This window comes from Sturnira hondurensis, unplaced genomic scaffold (assembly GCF_014824575.4).
Source record: "Sturnira hondurensis isolate 20B ecotype Veracruz unplaced genomic scaffold, ASM1482457v3 Scaffold0000167, whole genome shotgun sequence".
Lineage (NCBI taxonomy): Eukaryota > Metazoa > Chordata > Mammalia > Chiroptera > Phyllostomidae > Sturnira > Sturnira hondurensis.
Window position 1 is genome coordinate 7,834,032 of NW_028072798.1, and position 15,206 is coordinate 7,849,237.

At 49.1% G+C, this 15,206-nt stretch overlaps 1 protein-coding gene across 1 annotated transcript in view; it reads right to left on the reverse strand.

Annotated features, from left to right (window-relative positions):
* Positions 1 to 15,206, reverse strand: part of PRKN (parkin RBR E3 ubiquitin protein ligase) — an 851,421-nt gene that overhangs the window by 420,222 nt on the left and 415,993 nt on the right. The window contains exon 5 of the mRNA XM_037059502.1: positions 3,666 to 3,749. Coding sequence (XP_036915397.1) covers positions 3,666 to 3,749 — 84 coding nt within the window. The remainder of the gene's footprint in view (positions 1 to 3,665; positions 3,750 to 15,206) is intronic.

Genomic DNA, 15,206 nt, shown 5'->3' on the forward strand with positions numbered 1-15,206 from the left:
GCGGGGGGTGTGGAGGGCCAGGGGACATTCGCCCTCAGCAGTTAGGACGTGGAGCCTGGGCGCAGGAGCGTCCACCCTGTGGCCCGCATGCCCCGTGCAGCCTGGGGTGGCTGTGAAGAGGCCCAACACAAAACTGTACATTTACTTATGAGGAAATTTACTCACGTGATTTTTTTGTGTGATTACATGTCACATTGTGTTTAATGTGTGGCTCAAGACAACTCCTTCTTCCAGTGTGGCCCAGAGACGCCACAAGGTCGGGCACCCCTGGCCTACAGAACAGGGTGCCTGGGTTGGCCTCGGCCTGTGCATGTGCACAGATAAAAGAAAACACCCCCCGCCCCCGACCGTGTACAAACACACAGATCTTTATTGTTTAAGGCACTGTAAAACATAAAGTGAGGATTTACGCAGAAAACATGAAGTCATGCGTCATATCCCAAGTTTAACTTTACTAGTTAAACTTAACTTTATCCAAGTTTAATCAATTAGGAGAAAATCCCAATTGATTTTTCCCTTTCTTTAAGCTCAAGCACACATTCTTTGAATTGACTAGGAAACTCTTTTTTAAAAGTAGAATGCCTTTCAGAACTAATGCTATGTTCCTTCCCACAATGACACCAATTAGTGAAAGATTAAATTAGGTTTGGATTTCTCTGTGTAAAGGTCAAGTTTATATTAGCACTCTAAAAAACCAAGGTTGAAATTACTGCCATTTCAAATGAGCTATTTAGATTAACTTTACATGCATAAATATTAATTAAGAATACATGAGAAACCCTACTCCTTTTAATTTTAAGTATATGGATATTTTATACAAGTGATAGAAATTAAACTTTTTCATGAGAATATACTATATAGAGAGAGTACAAAATACTGCCCCAAATTCAAAATACCCTGCAAACTCTAGTGTGATAAACTCCCTAAAAATGCTTGTCTTTTCGCCTCCGTAAGAAACAGACCCCGCACATAACTCTGCAGAAAACACAGGAGGCGTGGTCCGCGCTTAGCCCTGCGGTGAAAATGTGACCGAGAAACCGGTTCTGAGACCCCGCAGCCGTGGCCGTGGCCTTGCGGGGGGCGTGTACCTCAGCTCCTCTACTGAGCTCACGGCCACCTGGTGTTTGCCAGCCGTGGGAGAAAAGCCATCGTTGAATATGATCATTTCTTTTTCTATGTTCTCATTTTTTTAAATAAAATAAGCATTTATGATACTAACCACTCCCTTTCAATCGTAATTCAGATACATCCCAAAAGATTTGATAGGTGGTACGTTTCAATACTGTTCAACCCCATATTTGTATTGGGTATTTTTTTTACTAAGTGAACAGAACTTGCACGTTTGAGAGGCTTTTCGTGGTTCTGTTTTGGTTAGTGGTAGCTACGTGCCGTAAAGCCCTAAAACACGTTCGAGGGTTGTGATGCTGTCCATGTGCTTGAGACGGCTGGGCATCCTCGTAATGGGGTGGCGCTCCAAGGGGCGTCCTGTCCTTCCCACCGACTTCAACCTGCTCGTCCTCCCTGCGTTCGAGGGGCTGGAGCCCTCAGCACCTCCGCAGGTTAGTTTGGTGACTGTCCCCCTCCATGGTGGGGGACTGGGCCATACAGTTGTTAATTCTGACATTTGTCTTGAATGTATTTTTAAGTCCATGTTGGTAACATCATATGGTGTTCTGAACTAGTATAGATTTCTGGGTAATTAGATCTTTTTTTAACTACGGAGACCTTTTATTTAACAAGCTTTCTTCGCCCCTAAAAATCAATTTTATGTGTCACATAAGGGCTCAGACGGCTCTTTTGGGTGACATCGGCCTGGTGTGTCATTTTCCATCCTTCTACTTTCCGTGGTTCTGGTCTTCTTCTCATTCAGTCTAAGGGTCTGTTTTAAGGCTTCGGTTAGTGCATTTACAAGTCATCACATCACTGTTATATTTGGTTTGATTTCTGTCCTTTTTTTAGCGTGCTATTTGCCCCGTTCTGGTATATTCACTCTCTTCCCTTTTTAAAGAAAATTTAACAACTGTTTTCATTTCAATCCCCTGGAGGGTCATTCTAGGAATTCAAATGCATCTTGGATGAAAAGGATCGAATGTTGACAACCGCTACACTGAACAGATCCCGGGGCTGTGGACGGTGTCCCAGGCGGTCAAGGACACAGCTTCTAAGAAATGCCCCCACCCTCTGCCGCCAAGGTTCCCATGACGAAGCGACCCACCCTGCTGTGCACTGGGCAACTGCACACTCTCACCCTGCCTGGGCTTCAAGGCCTCCAGCCCCACATGGTCACCCCCACAGTGGGCGTGGTGAGGAGGCATGGGTGCAGGTCACCAAGGACTTGGCCGAAGCCCAGGAGAGCCAGTCTTGGACACACAGACTCATGGTGTACAGTCAGAAAGGCCTTTGAAGACTCGTAGCCCTCATTTCTTATCAGAAAAACCACAGATGAGGGCAGTGTAGGGGCGAGTCTGGACTCAGAGCTCCAGGCTCTGAGTCCATGCACACAGAGCCACGTGTGCATGGTTCCAGGGCTGCGTGGTGTCCTGTGGGGTGGGCTGGAACCAGAAACAGTTGGCTGCCAACTTCGGGGCGGGGCGTGGTGGGCGGAGCATGGGTGGGCGGAGCCCAGGGGTCAGTGGCTACAGTTCACACAATTCCTCTCTGGAGCCCAGCGTCTCTGAAGTTCTAACATACAAAGTTTTTTCTATACTGTCAGCACAGCTGTTCTTTTACAAAGATGTGTTTGTAATGTAGTCCAGATTTGCACATAGGGTGTACCACGAGGGTCTGTGGGGGTGTCAGCTCATCGAGCCGCACTGTAACAGATTTATGTGGCATCCTATGCATTGACATCGAAGGTGAGCTGACTATGCAACAAGTAACAGCCATGACCTTCAGCCCTGCTCCACAGGGCTTCCCCCGACGGATGTGAGCTACACTCTCCAGGTGCAGAACCACGGATTCCTCCGCAGCTGCATCCTGCCAGTTAATGCACCAAAGCACCAGGGAGGCGGGCAGCCTGGCCGTGATTGGAGGGGATTCTTAAAGCACCTCAAATGACCGTAAGGATGACGTGGAGACCACGCGCTATGTGACACGTACCGAGGTGAACACTCTAACAACATACAAATCATGGGCACGACCACAATGCTAACACTCTTAAATAACGTCAGTGCTCAGGGTCTCTTTTAAGCAACATTTGCTCGTATGAAACACAGGGTACCTGTTTGAAAAAGAAAAGGGACCGCGGAGAACAGGGTGGCGACCCACCTGCGGAGCTGGTCACCCACACCCCACACCGGCTAGTGGCCCACCTATGTCAGAACGTGGCTGGAGAAAGCTCGATTCTCACAGCGTCAGGAAAAGCGTCAACACTGTGTGTCGGAGTCTCTCTTGCCAGGCTCTGAGCTGGTCATCTGTACGTTGCTCTCACTGTGTGAGGGGTTTAAGTGGCCACGATTTACCAAAGTCACCCAAAGGGGCTACGTCCCTAGGAAAGCAACGCTGGCAGGCGATGCCACAGGAGGAGTCCTTGGTGACTATTACAAATGTTTTCGGGAAATGTCATCAGAGGAAAGAAAAGTCAGTTAGCATTTTCGTCCGTATTGTAATTTCCTAGCGAGCATGGAAGGCCACCAGTAAAAGGAGGGGCGCGACCCGGTACTCACTGCTTTCGTTCCCGGGCAGCCTGGAGACTGGCATTCGCCGCTCATCCGGTTGGGGATTAAGACATCTTCCCAGCAGGACGGGCCCTTGGAGAAAAAGCAAACAGACAAATCCTTGGTGCTTACTACTGCAATATAAATGTTCTTCTCCCCGACACAGGCTCTGCCCCTCTCTCCTCACGAAGTGACCACGGCATGAACATGTACCCCCGTGACTTCCAGGGCACGGGCCACAGTCCTCAAGGCCCTTCCGGGGGCCCAGTAGGTCGGGTGCATTTTCATAAGTGATATTTGGCACGTTGCTCCAAACAGGAAGCTCAATGACACGTGGTCATCGCCTGCTACAGTTCAATGTAACTGCTTAAAAACTTCACTTAAATTTCTTAAATTCACTGTGACTTCCATGGACAATTTTTAAATGAAAACACACATGCACATCACACCCAGAAGGACTGTTTGGGGCAGCCCTGCAGTGGGGGGCGGGGGGCACCGCAAAGGGACCGCCCGTCACGGGGACCAGCTGAGCAGACACAGTGCTCCCCTCTCCCTGGCTCCTCCCCCTAAATATGTTTAGGAACCAGCGGGTGGAACCAGCAAGAAGTCGGGATGCTGGCGGGGAGGAGATGCCTGCTTTTCTGGAAACGCGCAAGCAGAAGAGAGCCCTGTGCCCTGGAGGACCACAAGGAGGTGGGCTCTCAAAACAAACAAAAGGAGCAGAAGGAGAGAGGGCAGCGAGATACCTGGAGCAGCAAACATTGAAAGTGTTAAATTTCTGTCAAGTTTAATTTTCCATAAAAAGGAGATCCTAAAATCTGCGAGAGAGAGATGTTGGATCATCTACTGGAAACAAAAATCAAACCAGAATTTTAAAGTACTGCCGATATCCTCAAAGCCCCCGGGGTGGGGAGGGGGCGGGTGGGGGGGAAGGGTTCCACCTACAACTGTCTCTCTAACAATAATCACCAACCAGGTGGGAGGGCGGTGTAAAGTGTTCTTGGATGTGAATGCGCAGATTTGCAGAGGCTGCTGTGCCCCCGGCAAGTCTCAGAGTTCAGAAGGATGTCCCCCAGCCTGAGGGAGGGGAGGGGGCGCCTCGGCCTCTCCACAGCTGTGCCTGGGTGGGGGTCACACCTGGGCAGACCTGGGTGCCGTCTCTGACAGCTGGCAGAAAAGGAGGGAGAGAAGAGCGTTGTGAGAGCCAGCGCCCAGGCGGCGGCCGAGGAAGGTTAGGGCAGGGGTGGGGCTATGGTGACCTACTACCCAGGACATGGGGACCACCCTAGAGGTCTAAGTTAGGGTGAATCCATCATCGCCAGTCAGCACCGGGGCCACCCGCTCTAGGACCCAGACCGAGTGGCTGCCCGGACACCTGCCGCTGAAACCACCGAGACCACGGCAGGCACCCGAGGGGCCCAGCCACTCTTGGGGGTCTTCAGGGGGCTGGCTGGCCCCCTTCCTCCCTCATCAGCACAGAGCGCACACATGCGGCATCAAAGAAAACCAGGGGCCGCACACACGACCTGGAAGACTGCACAGCTCCCTTCACGGCCTGAGGCCGGGCTCCCACAGAGACCGTGTAAACCAGATGTCACGAGGAGGCACATCAGGAGCTCACAGGCCACGGCATCGGAAGCCACAGTGTGAATGAGGAGGGAGAAGCGATGACAGAGGAAGGGTCGCAAAGCCAGCCTTGGACTAGGGCTTGTCCAAGAGGCTGCTTCCAAGCGTGGTCCTTGGCCGCCCTCTAGTAATCTGGATGTGGGGAGTCCTCCCACCCCATTCTCTTACTGATTCCCAGGGTTTGCAGCACCTAAAAGGCGTGTGCAGACAGTGGGGTTCACTCTGAACACCCTCCTCCCCCCATGCCTGAAAGTGTGAGCGCGGCGGACTCAGGTGCACGATGAGAAGCCCCAGTAGAATCGCTGGGCTGTCGTGGTTCTGGGGGGACAGGCGTGTCCTGTGTGAGCCGGTGGGAGAGGACGCTTGGCAGCTTGTCTCTGGTTTCCTCCGGCTTCACTCCAGTGTTCTTCCCTCTGCGCAGGGTCCCCTTTCCTGAGTGTCTGACTGTGCGCTGAGTCCTATGTCCACCCAGTGAATCAGCAACCTGGACGAGCAAAACAGTCTTGGGGATCCACGACCAAGTGACATACAATTAGTCAACAAGGACATGATCCCCCAGCGACACAGCAGGGCCAGGGGCTCCCGATCATCCATTTGTCACAGGGAGGAAGGAAGTCCTTTTCCTGTGCGCGTCTATATGTGGGCGGGCTTTCACAGGCCACCGCAGCCACGTGATGGGGCAGCCACTTGAGGTTCGACCTCACACTCACGCCACTGGGAAAAGGACAGGGGTTGAGTTAGGGTTGTACAACCGTATACCTAAGACAGACAGCTTGGACAATATAAAAGTGAAGGTACAAGGGTTAAAATCAGAAGGCAAAGGTGGGGTTAGAGAGCCCGTTGCTTTCTATTATAAGGGCATCTGCATATTTGTGCTTGTATTCACTTGACTAAAATGACACCTGTATTGAAATCAAAGAGAAGGAAGGCAGTGGTCCCCAGAGCCCGCCCCCCACCCGTCAGCCTCACTTTCTCACCAGGAGTGGGAGACTCCATGGGGCCAGGCGTGGCCCGGACGCAGGTCCCACATCACACGCAGTCCTCGGATGCGGACCCCTCACTCCACGTAACGAAATCCAGCGTGTGCTTGCTAACCCTCACTGCTCACCCCGTTAGTCCGGCATCTACTGCTCTCGCTGGCCTGGGCGCAGAAACTAGTGCCACGGCGGGTTTACACAATGCAAAGCTGATTTGACTTTGCTCCCTTTTAGTGGGAGAAAACACGCAAGGTTAACTGGGTAATCGCAGCCAGTTGTAACCAATGTATTGGTTACAACCAAGGAAAATACACAGACTCCTTGAACTCAATGGCATGGGGTGGGGGTGGGGGGGCAAACTCGGGCTTGCTGGCCACTCCGGCTTACGGCTCGTTTCCATGCGGCCCACAAGCGGGATAGTTTTGCGTGTCTGAACGGTGGGAAAGCGGAACGAGATGGCACTGCTCGACGGCACATGCACAGTAAACGACATTCACGTCCCCTGACCACAGGAAGCGTGCCAGAACCCGGCCGTGCAGCTGGCTCTCACGCTGTCTGGGCCGCTTTCCAGGGGCCGGGCCGAGTTTCCACACAGACGACGTGACGGGCAGAGCCCGAAGTCCTTACTGTCTGGCCCTCAACCCAAAGTGTTCGCCAGTCAGTCCTGGATCCACTGCAAATTACCGGAAAACACCGTGAGAGCGTGTGGTTCCCCATGCAGTCGCCTCAGTGTGGAGGTGGTTCCCTGGCCCCCGGTGAGAAAGCAGTTCAATTAACAGCTTAGAGCCCTTGACCTCTGCACTCAGGGGAGGGTTGCTCGGGGCAGTGACGCAGGCCCTTCGAATCCGAAGAGAGTGGAAAATCACAACTAGAGATAACATCTGGGGATTCCCAGCATTGGTATTACCAGCAGCTGAAAACGATGAAGTGCAGTGTTACTTACACACGTCCACGGGATGCATGTAACACAGGAAAAGTACACCGTGGCATGACCCCTGTTTTGGGAAGGACTCTTCCTTTCAGCTGAGACCCGAGGAGCGAGCAGCGGTCAGACAGCAAGGGGGAAGCTGCAGCACAGAAAGCGGGACTCCGACCGGGGAGGACGGCACTGTGTCCCGCGGGCCCGGAGGGGTCCCCGGGGTCTCTGCCCCCACCAGATGGCACTGAGAATTAGTTCATGTCCGGTTCATTCTTTCTGCCCCGCATTCTGACTACCTTAACTGGCAACACCACAATTGGAGTCAATAGCCTAATTCAATTAAACACACAGTTAAATGGGATATTATGCAAAGTTCTGATTTCAAAGCAATGAGGATGCCAAGATCACAAATAATGTCTTGATTCTTTTGCATCAGCTGGACTGTGTTTCAAATTTAATTGGTGTTACCAGCGCACAAGGGTGGGAAGGTTCATTCATCGGAACATTTGTTTCTTATGTGTAATGTGGGAATATTGATTGTATGGTATTACGAGTATAATACCTCACCCGCAGTTCATGTTCAGTAAGTATTAGGGGGCACTGCCGAATGACGGTGGCCCAGGAAAACTGTGACTGCAGAAAGCACCGCAGTACACAAAGTGTCAGAAGATCTAGGTTCTACACACACTTCCCCAAGAGTTCAGGCTAATCAGTTTAACAGCTGCTTGCCCACTTCCTTATCTGTGCATTGTGGGTAATAAGTACTCGGGGTCAGATAAGATGCAGAATGAGCCAGCTGATGGGAAAACCCATGGGGAACTATAAGACATCCTGGAGAACTTGGTCAGTGAGGGGACAGTGGAGCTGCATGTGGGCTGGGGCTCACCACTCACCCCGCGGCAGACAGCCCCAAGTGCAATGCCACCTGCAAGCAGAAGAGATGCCTAGTCCGTCATGATGCGCCACTGGCATCGTCAGCTAACCAGAGCAGGCCGGTGCCTGGATCCACGACCCGGTGCTGTGGGGGTGACGCATCAGCCGAGTAAACAGAAGAGCCCCCTGGCTCGGGGACTCATCCTGAGGGCCTGCTCTCTCTGCAGCTCACAGAACATAATAGGGCAGAAAACAGATTGCCTTCCACTACTGAACTGTGCTTCCTGTCATCAAAAGAAGGCATTTCATAATCTAATCCTCGATAACATGCTTTTCACATCCAAGAAGATTATTATGAGCGGGAAAGGTCACATCTCTTTTGAAACTCTGCACTACTGTGAGTCTTGGACCACCATGTGGCAGCCCCGCTGGGTGCTGACAGAGGCGATCGCTGTCTGTCTTCATGAGAGTTCCGCACACAGGGTGCCGTCACGCTAAACGCTTTAAACGCCAAACACGGCACTTATTCCTTCCCAATCCCTGGCTGCCAAACTGCTCACAACCCACGAGGTGCCTTCAGTTACGTGACTAAGTGTTGACAGCTTTCCTGTGGGCACCTTGCACTGATGGAAGATTTAAACCGCAGTAGTTTTTTGTCCTATTTCATAGAATTGAAACAATGGAGACAAATAAAGATGTACTGTGATTCACTTTTATGCACTCTTAACAGATTTAATTTAGGGGAACCATATGATTACCTTCATCTGTTCGAGCTCTGTTTGCTAAGAATACTCTGGCTACGGCACAGGGTGAATTCGCTGCAGCTCAGATTAGGGGAGGGTGCAGGCAGCTATGGTGGCTCTCATTTCAATTCAAGGCGCATACATCTATTTGAATAACAACATTTACTATCATGTAAAGCTTCAGAGTTATCTAGCTGGCTTTCTGTCTTGACAGTTATGACTGGGCCGGACTATGCTTATTAAATGCGATAAGAAGTTTATTAGATTTCTAGTGAATGCCCAGATACCATCGTCCTCACATAAGCATTATTATTTAGTTCTCAAAATAAAACTCTGCGAATAACACCTGACAGTTTGGTGTGTTCTGTACTACTTTAAATCCCTAAGTGGCACTCAGCTCAATCAGCTGCCTTTTGTTCAAGAAAGGGAAAGCAGGAGATAGTAGAGGGTAGCGGTCAAAACCGCACAGCGATCACAACTCGGTCTGTTGCATCCATGTGACTGATCGTCCACGAAGCTGCATGAACAGGGGGAACAGTCGCGGCTGGTCCACGAAGCCAACCATCGTGCTCGTGGGACCCAAGTGGGCACCCGGCTGGACGAGGTGTGTGGAGACCAGGAGGAAAATCACTTTTCAAGGGTCTTAAAGGGGAATCACCCAGGACAGGCCCCCTTCAGTCAGGCTTGAAACACAATGGACTGAGTAGGCACCTGGCTGCACCGTAGGCCCAGCGGCGCTGCCCGTGTCAGGAGGTCCTGTTCCCAGGGCCACACGTTCCCACTGGAGTGCCAGCCCCTGGGCCAGGGTTCTCCTTGCCTGCTCCTGACCTGGGGTTTGCGGGACTGAAAAGAGCAAGGTCTTCTTCCCAATCAGCATCCTCCTCCTCCACAAAAAGCAAAAATCCAAAGATATTGCTGGCCAAAAGGAAAGGTAGTGTGTCCCTGGATATGTTTGCTGGCAAAGCCTTTTTCCCCTTACACCACAGTCCAGTTTACTATCCATGGAACGTGGCTCTAGTGCATGCATTCTCCCCGGGGCCTTTCATTTTGAGATACTTGTACCATTTCTCTCCTTCTCTCCCCCTCTCACCCCCCTCTCCTCTGTTAAAATCAAGACCCAGTTGCCCCTAAAAATCACTCCTGCCAATGTATTTATGGCCGAATGAGAGAGGAGAGAAAAAGTCTTACTCCTTAATTAAAACCAACTAAGCCTGTAGGTACCTGAACTTCCTCAGGACTGATTCAAACTGGCCGAAGTTCACAACAAAAGCATCTCCCCCGACACCTCTAGGGAAGAATTTCCCCCAATCGTAGCTTACTATTTTTCCTCCCCTTTAGCCCAATATTTTGGACTAAATAAAACTAACTTACCTAAAACTCCCTTTTTTTCTGTTTACATTTCTTTCATCGAGTGAAGGGGGAAAGACTTGTCGAAGAGCGAAGCAGATCTTGGTTACGAATCATTCCAATTCTCACTTTTCATCACTAACAATACCTCCTGGGAAGCGCTTTTATCTCCTCCCAGCCCTGCCTTTGCTCGGGGAACTGAGCCTCCCAGCTTCTTCTGGACGCCCCTCACTCACGCCTGCATTTAAGCCCCCACGCGATCACCTTGCGAGCAGGCATGTGATTTTGTCCCATGGGGAGGGGCCGCAGCCCTTGGTGGCAGCAGGTAGGCACACACTGCGCCCCCAAGGCTGGGCTGCGTCAGTAATGGGTACGCACTGGTGCCTGTGGATCCAGCACCCACGGCCCTCCCAGTTCAAAGGCAGAGGCGGAAGGGAGGCAGTTAGCTGACGTTCTAAAACCGAGAGGACTGCCACCGCAACGGTTCCCTGTGAGTGGGTCAGCCACATCACAGCTGCCTGGGGGCTCTGTTCATGCGACTGACAGAGCGAAATGAATCCAAGAAAGTAGACGGACTGGGGTGGGGTTTCTTGTGCATTAGCTGTTACTATTAACTCAGTACTCCTCCAGCATAGCTTTCCCCACCTCCCTATCTACCAAACGCTATTGCATGAGCTGCCAACTTTTAATAAAAATTAAAAATTCAGAAAAGTTTACGATAAGTAAAATCATGCCCTTGCTGGTGTGGCTCGGTGCATTGGGCACCTGACTACGAACCAAAGGGTCACTGGTTTGATTCCCAGTCAGGGCACAGGCCTGGGTTACAAGCCAGGGCCCCAGTAGGAGGCGCTTGAGAGGCAACCACACATTGATGTTTCTCTCCCTCTCCCCCTCTCAAATAAGTAAATAAATTCATTTCTTAAAAAAGAAAATAAAAGAAGATCTCGCTTTAAATTTTTGTCCTTTACTCACAGGATTACATCTGTCTATAATAATTTAAAATCTATTTCAGACTCTTGTTGGTTTTTTATCCTGACATCTCAAATTGGCTCCATTTAAAATAGGTATGGTATCAGCCAACAGAGCAAGGGTTTTTAAATTCAACATTCACTTATTTCTAACAGTTTCAAACCTCATAAGTTCAGTACGTATACACAATTTGTTCAAATTTATTCCACAGATTACAACTATGGATTATGATCCTTGAAAGTAGTCCACCAGGAAGACATGTTTGTGCTGGGTCCTAGCGCGGGCCACACTGAGAAGCCCACTCAATAGGTGATTGCGACATTATCTAAAGGCACAGGGACACACGCAGCGTGTTTCTCACCATATTTACACTCTGATTTAAGAAAATACTATTCTCAAAACCATGTTACTTAATTTAAGCTAATTTATACTCCATCTGCCATCACTTTTCCCAAAGCCAAGAAAAATAGTAACATTTTAATCATAACGTATCGTCAAATTTTTCCATGCCTTATAACAAAGCTACTTTTCTGGACAACTTGGTAGTAACTCTGCCTTCTACCTACAAATGACTAAGCATAGGATAGCTACCTGGGGTGTTCACCTTGGAAAGGACAAATAATGAACCAGAAATAAACACGTATGCCTAAAAGCCCATAAACCTATAAAAAGGTTTCTGCTTCACTAAGATAGGGCAGTTACAACCAGGAAACGTTAAGTGTAAATAGCATTATGCAAGTTTCCAGATTAATACTCGAAGGAAGAGTAGGACAAGACCTGATCTGACAAACTCATCGTTGGGCCCTCCTCCGTAACCTGCCTTCACGCAAAATCCCAGAGCCAGATGTGACTCAGCCTTTTCCTAGAAGTCCCCAGTGGTCAGCAGACGGGGACCATGAGCTCTGACTGCGGACGGCCTGGCGAGCATGAGGGAGGCGGAAAGGTTGACATCAGTGCCCCACGGCTCAGCCCTTGGACCCTTCTGTAAGGCAGAAGGGCGGGTCACCGAGCAAGAACCCTGGTGGCACCAGGTGGGTCACCATTCTGTAAGAACAGGACGAAGTGAAGGTATGAGGGAACATGAATGCAAAGTCTAAGATCTTGAGGCACCAACCATCTCTTGGAAAAGCAAGGACATTCAAGAACAATTAGAAATACTTAGCAGGTTTTCCAGCTCAAAAGTAAATTCTTTTGTGTGCCCACCACCTAAAGCCAAATCTCCTTCCATATATTTGACCCCTTTACCCTTTATTAGCCCTGCCCCTGCAGTGTGCAAATGACGTATTGCAGAACTGTCCACGTGAAGCCCGCATAATTTTATTACCCAATGTCATGCCAACAAAGTAAATAAAAAACCGAATTCTTATTCAGCAAGTCTTGTCCTCTCTGTATTTGTAGCTGTTCTGTCCTCCTTTCCAGACCCAGAGCGGCAACCTGATTTGAGAACTCCTCGCTTTGGGATGATGGCAATAACTTGCTAACTAGTTTCCTGCTCTCCATTCTGGTTCCATCCAGCATCCTGTCCACGGACCCACCAGTAGGGTATCTCTGAAGAAAAATGAGAACCTGACCTCGTGTGAAAGTGTTGCTTAAAACCCTCCAGTGGCCCCACCCCAGGCTCAGGACCCTGTGTCCCTTTTCCTAACTCAGCTCTTGAAGCTCCGTGTGGGCTGACCCCATGCTCCCTCCCCAGCCCTCTCCGCTGAGGTTCTAGCCATTCCTTCATATAAATGCACAGGTACATGTACAGAGTCCTGCCTTACTCTCAATCTTCTTGGAACTATTCTCTGGTTACAAAATCCTTTGACATCCTCATATCTTTGTTTAGAAGGTCTGAAGACATACTGAATAATACCGACTATGCCTTTATAGAACCAGGAAGATGTCACATTTAAGTTTTGGTTATTGGAACATAACTTCTTGTATTTCACCATCATATATTTCTCACCCACTCTCTGCTATTGCTCACTGCAAGTATATGTGTCATTGTCTAGGTCGTCACCTACTGCTTTTCTCTGCTTGAAATCTTCTGTCAAGTGCACACCCCAAGAACTCCACCCCCAGCTACCGAAGCTGATGGAAACAGAAGTTGCTCTGCATCAAATGAAGAGACAGAACATGGCTAACACCCTACATGTTCATTACAATATCGTGACTTACGTGATTTCTAAAACAGAGTGCAATGGAAAAACACAGAATACAGAATAGCAGTATGGGAACTCATGCCTCACTACATGCTAAGTTGTGCCCTTGGGCGAGTCGTTCGGTGCTCCAATGCTCTGGGTCGTCCAGGTTTACTACAAGCATTGACGTCAGCTGTGTCTGCCCCACAAGTCTGTCGTCAGAGTAACAGCAAGAATAGGAAAAGCGGTCTTCTGCCATTAATACACTGTCGGGCCTCCCCACCTTGTTGTGTGTTAAGCCGTACCATCAGAATTACCATATAAGGCACTGGGAATGCTACTCTAGAACATCAATACAGAAAATCAATGCAAGTAGACTAGCATGCTCAATGCTTTCTATTGCAATTTAAAGTTTTTACTTCCACAAATAGAAATAATAATTTTCTTCAGATGATGAATGAAATACATCTTCCTGCCTAGTAATTGCATATCAAGTCTCCTTCATAGAGATTCAACTTGTTTTCTCACACAAATTAAAAATCATTGCAAACCACGTATTATTCACAATATCTTGATGCCAGAGAGCTTTTGAAAACAAAACAAAACACAGTTCCAGCACTATCTTTGCCTTAAGAACTGTTTGCATTTCAGGTTAAAAAACCCCAAAGCCCTGACTTACTCTGCTAAAAGCACCCACAACAAAGACCTGCAATCTATATACGAGTTGATACTTAACAAAGAAGTCGGTATTTCTTCATGTCTCTGAGAGTTAATGTTAACAACTAGTGGTTACTAAAATTGTGATTTGTCCAGAGATATTAAGAATCTTCTAATGGAAAATTAAAAAAAATTGCAATAGTAAAATGTGATAAATTTCCAAAAAGAATAGAAGTAATAATTATGAGTGCCACTTAATTTTTTACAGAGATCAAAGACATTAAATGCATTGTGTTCATATTATCCAAAATATTTGAATGGCTAGTTCAGTTTCCCTTTCTGAAGGTTGAATGTGATATGCATTCTAAAGCCTAAGCATAGAATCTTTTTCAGTTCCTCTTGAGGTTTGCTCATAGGCCTATTGGTGCACTAGAGAGGCAGCTACATGGTGTGACGTCTGCAGAGGAAGCAGCTGCAGTGTGGGTGTGTCCCCGGGTGATGGAGCAGCTGCAGTGTGGGTCCTGGGTGATGGAGTAGCTGCAGTGTGGGTCCCTGGGTGATGGAGCAGCTGCAGTGTGGGTCCTGGGTGATGGAGCGGCTGCAGTGTGGGTCCTGGGTGATGGAGCGGCTGCAGTGTGGGTCCCCGGTGATGCCAGAGATTCCAGTGGCTGGCTTGTCTGAACTCGGCTGTGGAAGAAAGTCTGTTCGTATTCAGGAAAATCCCTCCAGATTGTGGGTGTACCAGGCAGAGAGACAGCTGAGGTGACCAGGCCTGCTGTGGCACTTTAGGTATCATTGTTTACCGCTATTTGAATATTCATTAGGAATAGAACTTACACGAAGAGCCAAAAATCATGACGACACAAAAATTCATGAGTTTAATGGGACAATCGTGTCGGGTATTATGTGGATCGCTTGAGACCCTCCAGGGTTACGGATGCTTTTAAAAAGGTAATTTACACCAACGCTGCGTTCGGTGAGAGTCTACATTAATCAATCTTCCTGCACTGTGCTCCTAAGTGGGGTATTTGCGCTCTGGTTTGGGGTAGCACGGCATCGCGATAGTGCGTTTAGAAAAACCAAGTAGGCTTAATTACGAGGCAGGGACAGTTGCTCGATGCGCACACACCAAGCACCCATGGAACACACTGGCCACGCCTCTGGGCCGAGTGGAGTTCCACCACTCAGTACACACAGTCTCCAGAGCACGGTTTTTTAATGCAGCGTCTAAGGTGACACGCTATTCTATCACCTCCAATTGCTGCGCTAGGAGAGACTAGTCATCGGTGTCCGCTGTGAGTGTGCCCTGTGTGCAC